Source organism: Lycium ferocissimum, chromosome 2 (genome assembly GCF_029784015.1).
Source record: "Lycium ferocissimum isolate CSIRO_LF1 chromosome 2, AGI_CSIRO_Lferr_CH_V1, whole genome shotgun sequence".
NCBI lineage: Eukaryota > Viridiplantae > Streptophyta > Magnoliopsida > Solanales > Solanaceae > Lycium > Lycium ferocissimum.
Window position 1 is genome coordinate 65,377,193 of NC_081343.1, and position 14,788 is coordinate 65,391,980.

General features: G+C 35.7%; 1 protein-coding gene across 1 annotated transcript; it reads right to left on the reverse strand.

The window, feature by feature from the left end:
• Nucleotides 1-3,897: 3,897 nt before the first annotated feature.
• LOC132046854 (mitogen-activated protein kinase kinase kinase 20-like) lies at nucleotides 3,898-5,315 on the reverse strand. Its single transcript, XM_059437654.1, has one exon. It carries the CDS (start codon nucleotides 5,313-5,315, stop codon nucleotides 4,221-4,223), a length of 1,095 nt encoding a protein of 364 aa, XP_059293637.1. The 3' UTR covers nucleotides 3,898-4,220.
• Nucleotides 5,316-14,788: the final 9,473 nt, after the last annotated feature.

Genomic DNA, 14,788 nt, shown 5'->3' on the forward strand with positions numbered 1-14,788 from the left:
CACCGAATTGCATATCCAATTATGTCGAAATATACGAAATATAGTGAAGTACAAAACGAAAATTTCATCAATACCGTTCATCCTCTTCCGCATCTACATCTTTAACAACATTTTTACCCTTAACGTCGAAGAAGGCTTGGTTACTTTTCTCTTATTTTGTTGAGCAACTTTAGAACCTTTTTCTTGTTACATCATCTTTTGCTTGCTCCGTTTTGGAACTTCGGTTGGAGGAAGTTGACGCATCCTTGATGGGTCATGAATCTTCTTCTTCTTACCTCGGCGGCAATTTTAGCGATTCTCCCCGCAATTGGAAGTTGTTGTTGTGAAAATCCCAAGAAACTAGGACCATCATAAGCATGAGGACTACCTCGAGTATTCCTACTTGGAGTATCTTTCCGCCATTAAAATGGAGAATTAGATCTTGTTTTAAAGTCCATGAAAAAGAAACAAAGAAAACGATGAAATATAAGAATAAAAATAGAGAAATACAACAAATAAAGTAAAAAAATTCTAATAAATTATCAAAATTCGTTACCTACACGGAACGATTAAGGAAGATGGAATCGTGATAATAATGATGATAGATAATGGGCGTATAATACGGTTGAAGATATTGAAGATGGGAGAGAAATTAATTTGAAAAGAGAAGAGATTGGGAGTTAAACATGGACCGTAAGTTTAGGGAAATACGGAGACGCTTATGTAGAATTCTAACCCTATTAAAAATAAATAAAATAAAAGGTAGCTATTATTAATAAATAAGTCTTAGAGGTAGTTATGTGCAGTAAATTTTCCTTGTTTTTTTGCGCGGATTGTCCTTCATTTGGGGTGGTCTTTAATTTTTGCCCTTTACCTAGGTGGTCTTTAAGTTTTATCCCTCAAATTGGTGGTTTTAATTTTTGGCCTCTGCCTTTGCAAATTCTTCCTTAAGGCTGAATTTTACAAATCTGTCCATGCAAATTCTGCCTCAGAATTTGGGCCTTAAGGCAGAATTTGTATGCACAATTTTGCAAATTCTGCCTTAAGACCCATTTGCAAAGATAGAGGACAAAAATTAAAGATCACCAATTTGAGGGACAAAAATTAAAGACCACCCCAGCGAAGAACAATCCTGCAAATTGTCCCATCTAGTTAACCCCTACTCAGAAATTGGATATATGCACTGGGCATAGGTTTGGCCCATAATTGACAATCCAAAATGATGGGCCACTCCTTGAAATTCACAGCAGTAGTAGGAGGCAATGAACCTAAAATATCAACAACGCCTTCGTAAGTGTCACTTTTACAGGCTGGTGATCCACTTTTGTTTATGCTTTTAAAAGGTTGTGCAAAAATATAGACTCAGCTGGCATAACTTCCTCTGCTCCTTTTATTCTTAATGTGATTTAGTTCAAAATTTAATTTTTTATTTTATGAAATTACTGTCATTATTTGAAACTTATAACATCGCGCAACATAAGCAAAGCAATTGCGAGCTTTCAGGTTCTGATTAGGAGGATAAGAATAATAATATTGTGGAGAGTGGAATAAGGACTAAGACAAAGGTGCATGTAGCATTTTTTTTAAAAAAATTTATCTTCATCCTTCATACAAGTAGTCAAAAACGGATGCAAACATTAGTATTACAGTTTGGCATGCATGTATTTTGATGTAAAGGACCTAAAATGCTTTAATTCTTGCCACTGCAGTGAAACTTATGAACAATTTTATAAAATAGGTAGAATGAAAACGTACGAGTCATACCAATCTGGCATGATTTGTGACCAATTTAAAGATAGGTAAATGAAGATTATATTTAAAGTCATGTCCCATCTGGCAAGACTTGTGAACAAGGCAAGTTTATTAATTTGACATGACTTGTTAACAAGGCAAATATGTTAATTTGTCATGACTTGTGAACAATTTAAGGATAGGTAGAATGAAGATTACACTTAAAGTCATGCCTGAATCAACATGACTTATGAATAATGCAAGCTTGCCAAATCTACCATGACTTATAAATAATTTAAAGATAGCTAGAACAAAAATTGTACTTAATATCATGACCCGTGCAACGTGACTTGTGACAGACTATTTTTTCAGGTATATAAAACCAGAATTACTTTTGTGCAAATTGTGTTGGAAATAACAACTGGGTCAGGTTTACCCATCAGAGGTGCTAAATGCTAATTATCCCGTTAGCCATTAACTAGTCCTCCTCTAAACCCTATCAATAACGTATAAATACATTTGCTATAAGATTTTTCAACAATAGTATGATGATTATGGTGAACAAAAAATACATTTGCATCCTCTAGTGGATATCTAGACCGCGGATAAAGGGGATTCATCTGCTTAGTGAGGATTTCCTACAATCAGTGACACGAGCCATGATTGTTGCAGATCTGCTTTAATTTTACCTAGGAGAAACCCGTAAGTCTTCTACACTAGTATGTATTTTCAGTTAAATACTACAAATTCGTTAATCGAAAACAAAAGTTAAATAACGTGAAATGATTCTAATTGCGCAAATCACCCAAAGTAAAGTGACTCGTTCCAAACAAGAATCAAACTGTGGCTTGAGGAATATCCTTTGGTCCATGCTCTTAAAGATTAGGATTTGTATATTTAAGTCAGAATAATGATAGCAAGTTACTACTATCTTTTTCTTGTAGGACGTAGGCTAGTTAGGTTTTGAAAATTAGAGTCATAAATGTAAAATCAGGAACATGTGAAGATGCCAGTGGAGGGGTTTCTACTTGCAAAGGATTCCTAGTCCAATTGTCACATCATTAAAATATCAAAATCAACCTCCTTTTAATAGATAAAGTCAAGAGTAAATTATAAACAACTGGAATTGTTAAAATTCAATCCTGACATCTTGCAATTTGCAAATGCTTAGGAAGTTGCAAAGACATAGCCACTTGCAACTGTAGATGGACTAGGAAAGAATTCATTCTAAGATTAGTTTTGCACCCAACTATGTATTCCTTTCTTCAAAACTGATTGCGCAAGTTGACTTTTCTTTATTCAGGAAAAAAAGAAGAATACCCATTATCCCTTCTCACGTCACATTTCTTGCCTTTTGGAATAAGATTTGCATGGCTTCCATTAATTGACGATCACAGGGTGTAAAAAGTTTTGTATTTATCTTTTTTGAGTAGTGGAGAGGCTCGATCGGGGAAGAAGAAATAAAAAAATAATTCTATCATTGAGCTATCCATTAGTATTCTCGATGAGTGTCAATTGATTACTTAGTATCTATGTCAGTGAAAAATAATAGGCAGTCGATAAAAAAGTTAATATGTGTGGATGTTAGCTCTGACACTACTGATAAATAAATAAAAAGAAAAAGTTTTTCATTCAACATCAATTTATACTTGATCCGTTCACGCATGGTATTCATGTAAATTTGACTACATGACTTGTTAAGAAAAACGCAATCCTGTATCTTTTACACTCTTTTTCTCCTAAATATGAGTATATTATAAGAGATAAAGCGGGGAAATAAAGAAGAGAGGCTGGATAGGAAGCATCTAGTCACAAATTTGTCGTCATAATCTAAGGGACTGCAACTTATGCCGAAAGGTTTTTATCCGTTTATTAGTTGATGAAGCATTTTATATTGATTTTTCGGCTACTGAGCCAATGATTTAATTGGAGAAGTTGCAACTTATATTGATTTTTCGGCTAGTGAATGAAGTTATGAAGCACTTTATATTGATTTTTCGGCTAGTGAGCCAATGATTTAATTGGAGAAGTTGCAACTTGCCAGAGATAAGCTGAATAATTGCGTATGATTTAGTTGATGATTGTTGGCCCAAAATATCTCGGCGAAAAAAATAGAACAGCAACAAATCCAATCTAAGCACAAGTGCATCCACTGCCATTCTGCAATTCCCATTTTTCCAAGTAACCAAGTTGTTTCATAACTTTCATTTACTAAATACGGCTAATAAAAGATAAAATTTGTACACTTTGTTGAGTCCCAATCACTTGTCTTAATATTGAAAGTGATATCCTAATTCCAAGTTCCAACCAAGGTATGTACTATGAACTTGTTTTCTATTTACAAAGAAGTGGAAAAAATTGACCTGCCCAACCAATAAGGTGAAACAAATTAAAAAAGAAAAAAAAATCAGAGCTGATAACAAAAAATCTTCAGCACTCTGGAAAATCTAAATACTACTCTGGCTTCTTTTCTATCACTCAAATTTAAAACAATTTGATAAAGATAGACATCACCGAACGCTGACCCAACCATCAGCATTAGACCATTCAGATTGAGGTCTAAATTGATTCATTAATCCTCGCAATCTCTCAGCCGGTGATGTGGATAATGACCCACCGTTAAAACAGAGCAAATCTTGAATTGCCGGTGAGGGTAGAGATGTAATTTGACATGTGACTGTTGATTCAGCAGAGTCATCAGATACCCAATCTGGGAAATCAAATGGACACCTAGGAGATGTTGAAGGGGTGCCACTCCCGCATATTTCGTCACACAATGTAACAGTGTCATCATCATCGTAATCTTGATCTGCAATAAAGGGATGTTTTAGAAGCATCTCAGCCGTCCATCTCTTTCTTGGGTCCTTCACAAAACATTTTCCAAGAAAATCTTTTCCTTCTTCGGATAACTTCGTTGGAAATTCAGGTAACTCATCACCAACTCCAATTGTCATAAGTAGTTGGGTTATATTTGAGTATTTCCAAACTGGAACACCTGCTGCCAGCTCAGCAATCACACACCCAAGTGCCCAGATATCGGCGGGCGTGTCCTGTTCGCCGGAGGCAACCATTTCCGGCGACATGTACAGTGGGGTACCCCTCAATTCACATCGTAATTTATCATCTTTCGTGGATTGGGATCTCTTTGCCAATCCAAAATCAGCAATTTTGACTTGACCATCTTGGCCTAGAAGAATGTTCTGAGGCTTAATATCGCAGTGAACATAGCCACTCTTGTGGATATAGTGTAGCCCTCTGAGTAAGGCCTTAGTGTATTTCCTGACTTCAAATTCCAGCAATTTACGATCGCCGGAATTTTTGAGCTTATCCGACAAGGCGCCCCCTGAAGCATGCTCCAACAAGACATTGTACAAGTTTTCGCCATTTTCATAGGTGTAGCTGTCACCAAGGCAATTGATGATTTGTGAACAACCCTTAAGCTCATCCAAGATTATTTTCTCGTTCATCAGAGTAACTGAACAGGAAGCTGAAGAAGACTTAACCACCACTGATGGAGAAAACAGAGCACTCTGTTTTCTGGGTATTGCAATATTGACTTTGCCGAAACTACCATGGCCTACTGATTCACCTCGAACCCAATCCATGGCTGTTTTAGATGGATGTTTTTAAGGTTGAAATATTGGCGTTTTAGGCTTCTGTTAAAGAAGGAAAGAAGAGAGAGAGCAGAGATACGCGCAATTAACCGCGAACTTTGCTTCACACAGAGGACTTCTATATATAGTGCGGAGGAAATTTATTTTTCCTTTTTGTTGTCTGTTTTATTAATTTCATTTGTGTTTACTTTCTAGAATGAATTTAATAAACAATGTTCACATAACTAGTGAATTGTGACGAATACATGCGTCAACTCGTGAATTGATTTTTCTTTTTGGGATTGTTTTATAATAGTTCAAGTTGGGGAAGAGACAATATAATAAAATTAAAGGGCACGTGATTATAGTAAGATATTTGTTCCTTTTTTCCCCTTCAAATGATGTAGTTCCTTTCTAATTTCGCTAAAATAACGGACATCGCTTTTAGAGACGTGGTCCATTGAATTATTGGTTTTGAGGTTACCCAGTTAACGTGATGGTGTCAATGAGGTTTCAACTTTCCATAAAAGTGAACTGTTTATGGTGAGTTTAATCCAACTTCTCGAGTCCACATATTTGTATGTACATATTTCCATATGTAGGAAAAACTATTTTAATTCATTAATTTTAATCTAGACATATTTGTATACAACATATTCATATATTGAAATGTATACAAACTGAAATTGTTCTACATTCACTATCTTCGAATCATTATCATAGTTGTACGTAAAAAATAAAAAAATATAAAAAACTTTTCCATTAACGTGCAATAGTTGAGAAAATCGGATTCCACGAGGATCGGATGGTGATGGTTGAAATCTCCCAAATAACCACTCTACCATTAGTCATATATATATATATATATATTTTTTTTTTTGATAAAATAAGCCTGCCCCAGTTAATAAAATTCACGATCACATTTTAAACATCCCTACCAACAAAATGCGAAAAGAAGAACAAAAGGTCAGTTTTCAATCAGAGAATAAAGTGGACGGTTTCTGTCACGGTTAAACTGTGAATTGAATTTGAATCGTACAAAAATGTTTGTACATGCATGATGGCCAATAGGTGACTCTAAAAAGTGGCAACATTTTTTGTTCGTCGTATTTGTTCGCAATAATTAGCTACCACCACTGAAAATATTTGGCAATCTTCATGGCTATTATGGGGTCTTTTTAATGCATGTAAACCGTAGGCGTTGCACTCTTCATGGCTACTGTGGGCTCCTTAGCTCCTTTTACTATTATTCACAAGTTTATTTCAACGCAAATTGCATTTGATTTGGCTAACCATAAAAACTAATTTTTTCTTTATTAATTATTATTTGTTCTGAATCATGTTGTTCAAGTAATTGTTTGTATCATAAATTATATGATTATGATATTCTTATGTCATTCAATGTCATTTATCAATCACACGATTCGTTTTCTTTCATTTCACTAAACTTCCTGGTCTTTGGTACGTTGTATTGAGAAACAAATTTGTATTTTAAATAATCAAAATGACATTTACAATTTTGATGAAATAATTCGATTTAATGTGCTCAAACAGATAAGAAATATTTTCCTATGACTAGTTTCAAGAAATATTCTCCTATGACTAGTTTCCTTTAACATTTATCCTGTATCGCATGCGTTCCTTTAACATTTATCCTGTATCGCATGCGTTCTTATACTAGTTAATGTGAATTGATAAATTTTGTCAATTCAAAACCAAAAGCAGTGGCGGAACTAGGATTTTACTAAGGGGTGTCATAATATAAAAAAATAAATATACGATGAAATTAGAGGGGTTAAACACATAGTATATATACATAAAATAATTCTTTTTTTTCGTATTTACCCAGTGTAATTTTTCGACGAAGGGTGTTAGTTGACACCGCTTGGGTGCTTGTAGCTCCGCCACTGACCAAAAGTCAACATGTATAGATGTTTCGGGCTTAGAAATAATAAGCATTTGATTTTTGTAAAGAATTTGAGAACGAAAAATGCTTATGTCTAGGAGAAATAGTTTGACGAGAGATCCACCTTGATTTTTTATAAAGTCAAGCTGTTGGTTCATATTAGACGGAGCGTATGTTAGTTAGCATAAGCAAGGAGGGAGGGCATGAGATAATTAAAAGCAACAAGATACTGAAATATAGCCAAATTTTACGGAAAAGGACAAACAGAGTAGAATTTCAGGTGAGAAGAAAAGAAAAGAAGTGGAGAAAAAATTGGTATATTTGTCGATCGGTTGTCCTCCAGAGAAAGAAAAATAGAGAACCCCTATTGTGCCAAATGTTAGAAAGTTGGTTTGGTGGGATTTATTATTGTAAGTAGGAATAAGTTATGTATGGAGTATGGACACACGACATCCCAGCTATGTTCCATATGGAACACATAATTGTACCACGCTTCCCATTATTTATGTTCATTTTTGTTCCCTGATTATAGAGTTAGGAATTCCCTGATTATCGAGTTAGGAAGATATATCTAGATAATAGTACTCGAAAACACAAGAGCTTAAGTTCATAATTCAATAAGGAAAAGGGTCAAAAATACCTTTTTACTTCGGAAAAAAGAAGGCTAAAAATATCCTCTGAACTTATTTTGAGTCAAAAATATCCCTTCCATCCTTAAAGTTTTCAAATATACCCCCGTTTTGTCGGAAATTAACCCCCAAAATATCCCGAGATCATTTTTTAAACCCGTTCCATAATTTAGGTTTGAAATTTGAGGGAATTGGGGGAATAAGGGGGCCTTATGGGTTATTATTTGGTTGGGTTGGGTTTAAATGATGGAGCAGATTTAAAAAATGATTTCGGGTTATTTTTGTCACGACCCAACCTGAGGTTCATGACGGGCACACAGCTAACCTCCCGAACACCTCTGAACATACATCTGATAATCATTTCTAGGTGGACCACAAAGATAGCTCATGGATATCATTATCTGTAAGGTATATAACACAAGATAACGGCACATTTTTATATAATCATCGACAACTATGCCCATCATCACAAGCCGACAAGGCTGCCAAAATATTATACAATAATATGAACTGATAAGGTTATCTACATACATCTGTGTACGAGCCTCTATATAGAGTACTGGAAGTCATAAGGACGGGCAGGACTCCGCCATGCCCAAGTATTTACACAAAAGAGTAATACCAATAAAATGTAGCTCTGAAGCAAATGGAGCGCTCCTGAGACTTCGCGGATAAATCACCTAGGGTCTAATCCGTCTCCCTGCTTACCTGCGGACATGAACGCAGCGTCCATAAACAAAAGGACGTCAGTACGGACAAAGTACTAGTATATAAGGCATAAAAGTAACAAGAGAGAGAACATAAGGAAACTATAATGTAAATGAATGTAACCTGTATGTTTGAACAACTTCTGAGGACTGATAATATGCATAAATCATGTGCATGCATGCATGAGGTCATACATATACATATATATGTATACAACGCCTGTCAAGCCTCTGTAGGCATCCCATTATATCGTATCGGCCGACATCATCATCACCATCAGCATCATCGTCCTCGTATCATCATATGACTAGCTCATCAGATGGTAATGCGTATATAACGCCGTCACTTTCCCCATACCCCATACATAGATGTATCCATATACATAATACATAACATACGCGTATATAAAGCCTTCTGGTCATGGGGCAATGTGCATATGTATAAATGAATGCAATGCATAAATAAGCTGAATAAATAGGACACTCAGAGTGACATAAAGTCCTACTACCCTCGATAAACATCTTTGAGCTAGCATCATCAGTATGCGTGATCTCAAGACCCATGAACAGAAAGAATAATCATAAAAGAGGTACAGGAACATCAAAGATTAGAGTACTCCTAATGTTTCTAAAAGTAGAGTAATATGGAAGTCTGTTCATACGTTCGTTCGTTCGTTCGTTCGTTCATATCATAAGGATCATGAAAATTATGGGCTTCTAGTGTTTCTAGGAGTAGGAATATGGTAGACATCTTGTGGAGGTTCATAGCCATGGAATCATGCCTTTAGAAAGAAAAGGATTTAGCCTTACATACCTTGTCTCCTTAGTATACGGATCCCACGAGTCCTCGTACGCTCTATGAACGATTATCTACAGTAAACGAAGTATCCGTATCAACGATGGGTTCATAACTTATAAGAGAACTCATTTAGACATTTTGTCGAACACTTTATGTGCATAAGATTCATGTAGCTTGTTTTCCTCAATCCTATACATATTTCGGTACCATCAATCCTTCACTAGTTCCCTTTTCATCTTCACAACTCACGCAACAATCCAACAACTTCATATTACAACTTTATCTGCACAAACCAACCTAACAACCTCACAACCATACCAAGTCTAGAACAATTCATACTCAAGCATAGCTAAGAACAAGTTCTAGCACAACTTAAACCTTACTTTCACAATTTCTCCTTCCCATAAGTTATGTAAATGCCAAATAATACTATAAACATGAAGATGGAGTGATAATCTTACCTTCAATCACAAAGATCACTCTAAGTTCGAAATTCCTTCACCTCCAAGAAGTCTCCAAATTCAACACCATCAGAGGAAGAACAATCTAATGATGACCATGGAATTCTTTATGTTAGAATCACTTGGTTTTCCCTTGATTCTGGTCTTAGATCATAAGAAGACTTGTTGAGAGAGTTTTAGAAGTTTCTAGGTCCAAAAATGGTGAAATAATGATTTAGGGTCGAATTGGGTCTATTTGTAGTAGTCCAGAAAATTCTGGACCGACACAACATGCTGCAAGGTTTGCGGCGTCGCAAAGCGCGCTTTAAGAGCCGCATGTTGTGTCGCAGGCCTCTCAACATCACCAAAATTCACTGTCACACTTTGCTGCACAACTGCGTCTTCTCAAACGGTGCTTTGCGGCCCACATGTTGTGCTCTGAGAGCCACATATTGCGCCATAATGTGACACTTTGTCAAACTTTTGCTGAAATTTAACTTCGATGATCCGACAAGTCTTAAACCTTTCCGAGGATTACTAAACATGATTTTACTCTCTTATATACCCAAGATGGACATATCTATCCTCAAGACCTCGAAAAATTTGTCCTACTTCCCAAGACTAGGACAACTAGCACTCGGCGAAACTCAACGTACAAAAATGCGAGGTGTAACAATTTTGGGGGATCATTTTCATCAAGACAGGGGTATATTTGAAAACTTTAAGGATGAGGGGGGTATTTTTGACCCAAAATAAGGTCGGAAGATATTTTTAGCCCTTTTTCCAAAGTAAAAGGGTATTTTTGGCCCTTTTTTCAATAATTGTACCACGCTTCCCCACTATTTATGTTTTTTTTTTTAAAAAAAAAATCTTCACTTGATTATTGAGTTAGGAAGATATAGCTAGATAATAGTAATCGAAATACAAGAGATTAAGTTCATAATTCAATTGTAGTGTTCTAGTCTCTAAGCTGTCTAAAATGAAGGCTAAAGTCATAAGCCACCTTTAAAGTTGTACACATCTTTCTGTATACATGACAAAATACAACTTAATACGTGTCAAAACAATATTGGGACACGTGGCAGAGGAAGATGAAATGTTTCCAGTTGCAGTATTCAATACAAGCAAAAGAGCCCCGATTCTACCCAGAGTCAAATTACAAGGGAAAATCACATCGGGTAATTAATAGCGGAATAACATTACGCGACCGGACCACATCTGAAGCAGACGTTACGATTTAGTATTAGGGGAAATATTAATTTCTCATTATGATTCATTATTAGGATTTAATTACTGGTTAAAGGGTCATTATATTTGTACTATAAAAGGAGCTTAACAGCCCAAAAAAGAGGACCATCGAATACAACATACTATACTTTATTCTTACAAGCTTTTGCTAGTTAAATTGACTCTCTTAAGTTATTCTTTTGCTCTGGAATATTGCTGAAGCTTTGATACTGTTCTCACCGGATAAAGCTCATCAAGGGATTTACTCCGAGAAATAATCAAGCCCAGGCTTAATCATTTCATTATTATTTATTTCAATATTTTATCTGCTTAATATCACGTTCATTTCTGTTAATTATTTATTTTATCTCTGATAACAAACACAAATCACGTATCCTTTAAACCCCTAAATAAATTTGACTATTCCCTTTATTTTTAGGTTAAGCACTCTCATTTTTCACTTGAACTAGGACTTGTTCGTATTAAACACTTAGGGGTCGTTTGGTGCGGGGATAAGATGAGATATTTAGGGATTAACTTTGAGATAAATTTTATACCTTGTTTGGTTGAAAGTATAAATTTATCCCGAGATAAATTTATACCTTCAACCAAACAAGTTATAAAATTTATCCCAAAGTTAGTCTAGAATAACCCATCTTATCCATCAAGGTTGGTATTATTTTATCCCACCTCCCAGGTGAAATAAATTAGTCCTGAAATAATAATTTTAGGATTATAATATCAAAATAATTTAGTCTGCGTACCAAACGACCCGCTATTCAAACTTGTACCTGACACAAATGATTACATGACAAAAAAATGTGTGACATGACAACAAATGTGCTCTTCACTTTTTTTGAGGTCAGAAATATTTTGCCACTTTGCGGCGCAGAGGAAGCAACACCAGATTTTCATAAAGCTTTGCTTGCCGGTAATTGCGGTTGCAAAAGGTATTATAGGCACAGAATGCTAGGGGTAAAGGCCCCAATTTGATGGCTTGCAAATCAGGTGAGAGAATAATACAGCTTGTAAGTTTTGTATATGAAAGAGATCTCCTAGCTTCGACTTTACCCTTCATAATAATGCTTATTGTCCTTCGTTTTCGTGACACACAGATAATGATCATTCATTTGGTCTAAGAAATTCGATTGCCTAGAATAATATTACGAAAAATATAAATCTAAATATAAATAAAAAATTAAGTTACTAATAAGGGTTGTAACTAATGCTTACTATAATTTTTCCCAATGCCCATAAATATACACAGAGAAAAGAACGAAAAAAAAAAGGGGGCCATAGCCGAGAGGGTAGTGCCAATGTTCATGCAAGTGAGATTTAGAGTGTAAAATAACTAAAATAGCCAAAAATATACTAAGACTAACGTCATTGGAATAAGTGCAGTGAAACTGTAACGATCACATGTTGGCATGTTCTTCCCCAAATATAAAGGGAAAAGTATTCAAAACACACTCAAACTGTTTTATGGCCCCGAATTTCTTGCAACACACCTCATGTTTCGGGGGTCTTAATGTCACTGGACTTATTTTTTGTGTATTATTTTGCTTTCAATGGTTCAAAGTCACTCAAACGAGTTTGAGTGTATGCACGCGCTCATAAAATTAAAATCGGACGGGTCGTTTCATTATTTTGGTTTCCAAAATTTGAAATCCAAATTCTCTCTCACCTTCCACTCGATTTACGCCATATTAATCACTCAAATACCATTTTAAAGCGCAAATCGGTGTGAATCATAGTTAAACTAACTTTGGGTGGTAACATCGCGGTGGATTTTGACCGAAATCGTCGATTGATCTTCGAAGCTTTTAGTGAAGCGAAAAAATACCGGGTTAGTCTTGTTCTTTGTCGGTATTTGTACGCATAAAGTTTATTTTTTTCCATATTATATATAGGATTTATGGAATTGTCGTATGAATTTCTAGGGTTTGTTAAAAAATTATGGGTTTTTCCTAGTTTAAATTGGGGTTATTTGGGGTTAAGAGATGTGTAATCTTATGTCGTGTAGTATTACTGTTGTAATTGCGTCCAATTACAACCATTAGTGCTAAATGGTTTGAAAATGCAACAAGTTATGCACACATCAACTGCGCTTCTCGGTCCCCAACGTGAGGAGGGGAAGACCAAGAAAAACCTCTGAAGCTTCTAGTCTTGCCACATTGCGGCCAATGCACTGATCGACTCTTTGCTTCGGTCTAATGTGAGGAGGGGAAGACCAAAAACCTCTCTGAAGCTTCTAGTGTAACAGTTTGTTGATAATGAAAGAGGAAGAACTACCCGCACAAAAGGCCTAGGGCTGTTGGAATGGGTATATTTATCGAGAAAATGGATTTACAACATACAATGATAAGAGCTGAAATATTTGTTGGATTGGGTATATTTGTTGCAAGTGAGTTTACTAACTATAAACAATTGTTTTGCTTTGTCTCTGACATGGCTTGCCAAGTAGTAGGATAATTGATCTTTGCTCAAGAAAGCATATAAGGTCGGTGATATTCTTGGGACCTTGGTCACAAAGCAAGGGCCGGGTGAGGTGGAAGGGCAAAAGACATGACATCAAACCCGGCTTGAAGAGATGAGGGTAAATAAAAGGAAAAAAGTGACGACAATCCCAAACTACATGAGACAAAGGATCCATGAAAGTAGTGTTAATATGTTGGTAGTTGGTAGAACAAGTTAATGTAGTTGTTAGTTTTTGCAGTTCATAAACAAACTAAAGTAGCTGTGGCTTAGATGCTTGTTTTGTGACATTATGCTACTGCACTTGAATGTTGCATCATCGTGAATGTGATGCGCTACTTTTGTACAAACTTATATTGGTGCAAGTGTTTATATATATAAGGGAAGTCTGTTTCTATTATTAATCTCTCTTTCGGCATAACATCGGTAAGACATGTTTAATGTTGCAAACCAAATGTGGTCAAGCTTTTGACCGGATTTAAAGGTGGTCAAAAACGACTAAGGTGGTTGGGGGTTAAGTAGTGGGGAATTTATTGCAAAAGACATTATAAATATAGGCTTTCACTTACACAAGTTTATCTTAGGATCCGGCGTAACTTTGCAAATTCCTTCCACGAAGTTTATGCGGATCCGGCATAAAAGTTTGCCCTTTAAAAGTATGCCCCCGTCGGCATAAACTTGTTAAGTTTACCAAACTTATGCCGATGGGGGCATCTTATGCCTTATGGGCAAACTTTGCCTTGAAGCATATATATGTATTTTTTCAAGCATATAAACCAAAGTTACATGGAAAAGTATTATCTTTTGTAAAAGTTTTTGGATGGAATAAAATAGACTTTCAACCAAAAAAAAAAGTTTGCCTTATAAGGCAAAGTTTAAATTTTGTATGCCACATAAATGACTTTTAGTTATGTTTAACTAAAAGTACGCCGACACTTGGCGGTCTTGAGATGAACATTTAGTTATCGGATCCGAATACATAACTTTGCAAATTCCTTCACGAGTTTATGCCGGATCCGGCATAAAAGTTTATACTTTAAAAGTATGCCCCCGTCGGCATAAACTTGTTAAGGATTTACCAAACTTATGCCGATGGGGGCATACTTATGCCTATACAAACTTTGCCTTGAAGCATATATATATATATTTTTTCAAGCATATAAACCAAAGTTACATGGGATATATTGTGTTTCAAGGCACATGTGTTTGCTTAGAGACCGGATACACTTCCTTGTTGAAAAAAAACGAGGAGATCATAGAAATAGATTAGGCTTTATCTCCGTGTTTTCAATTTAAGCAAGG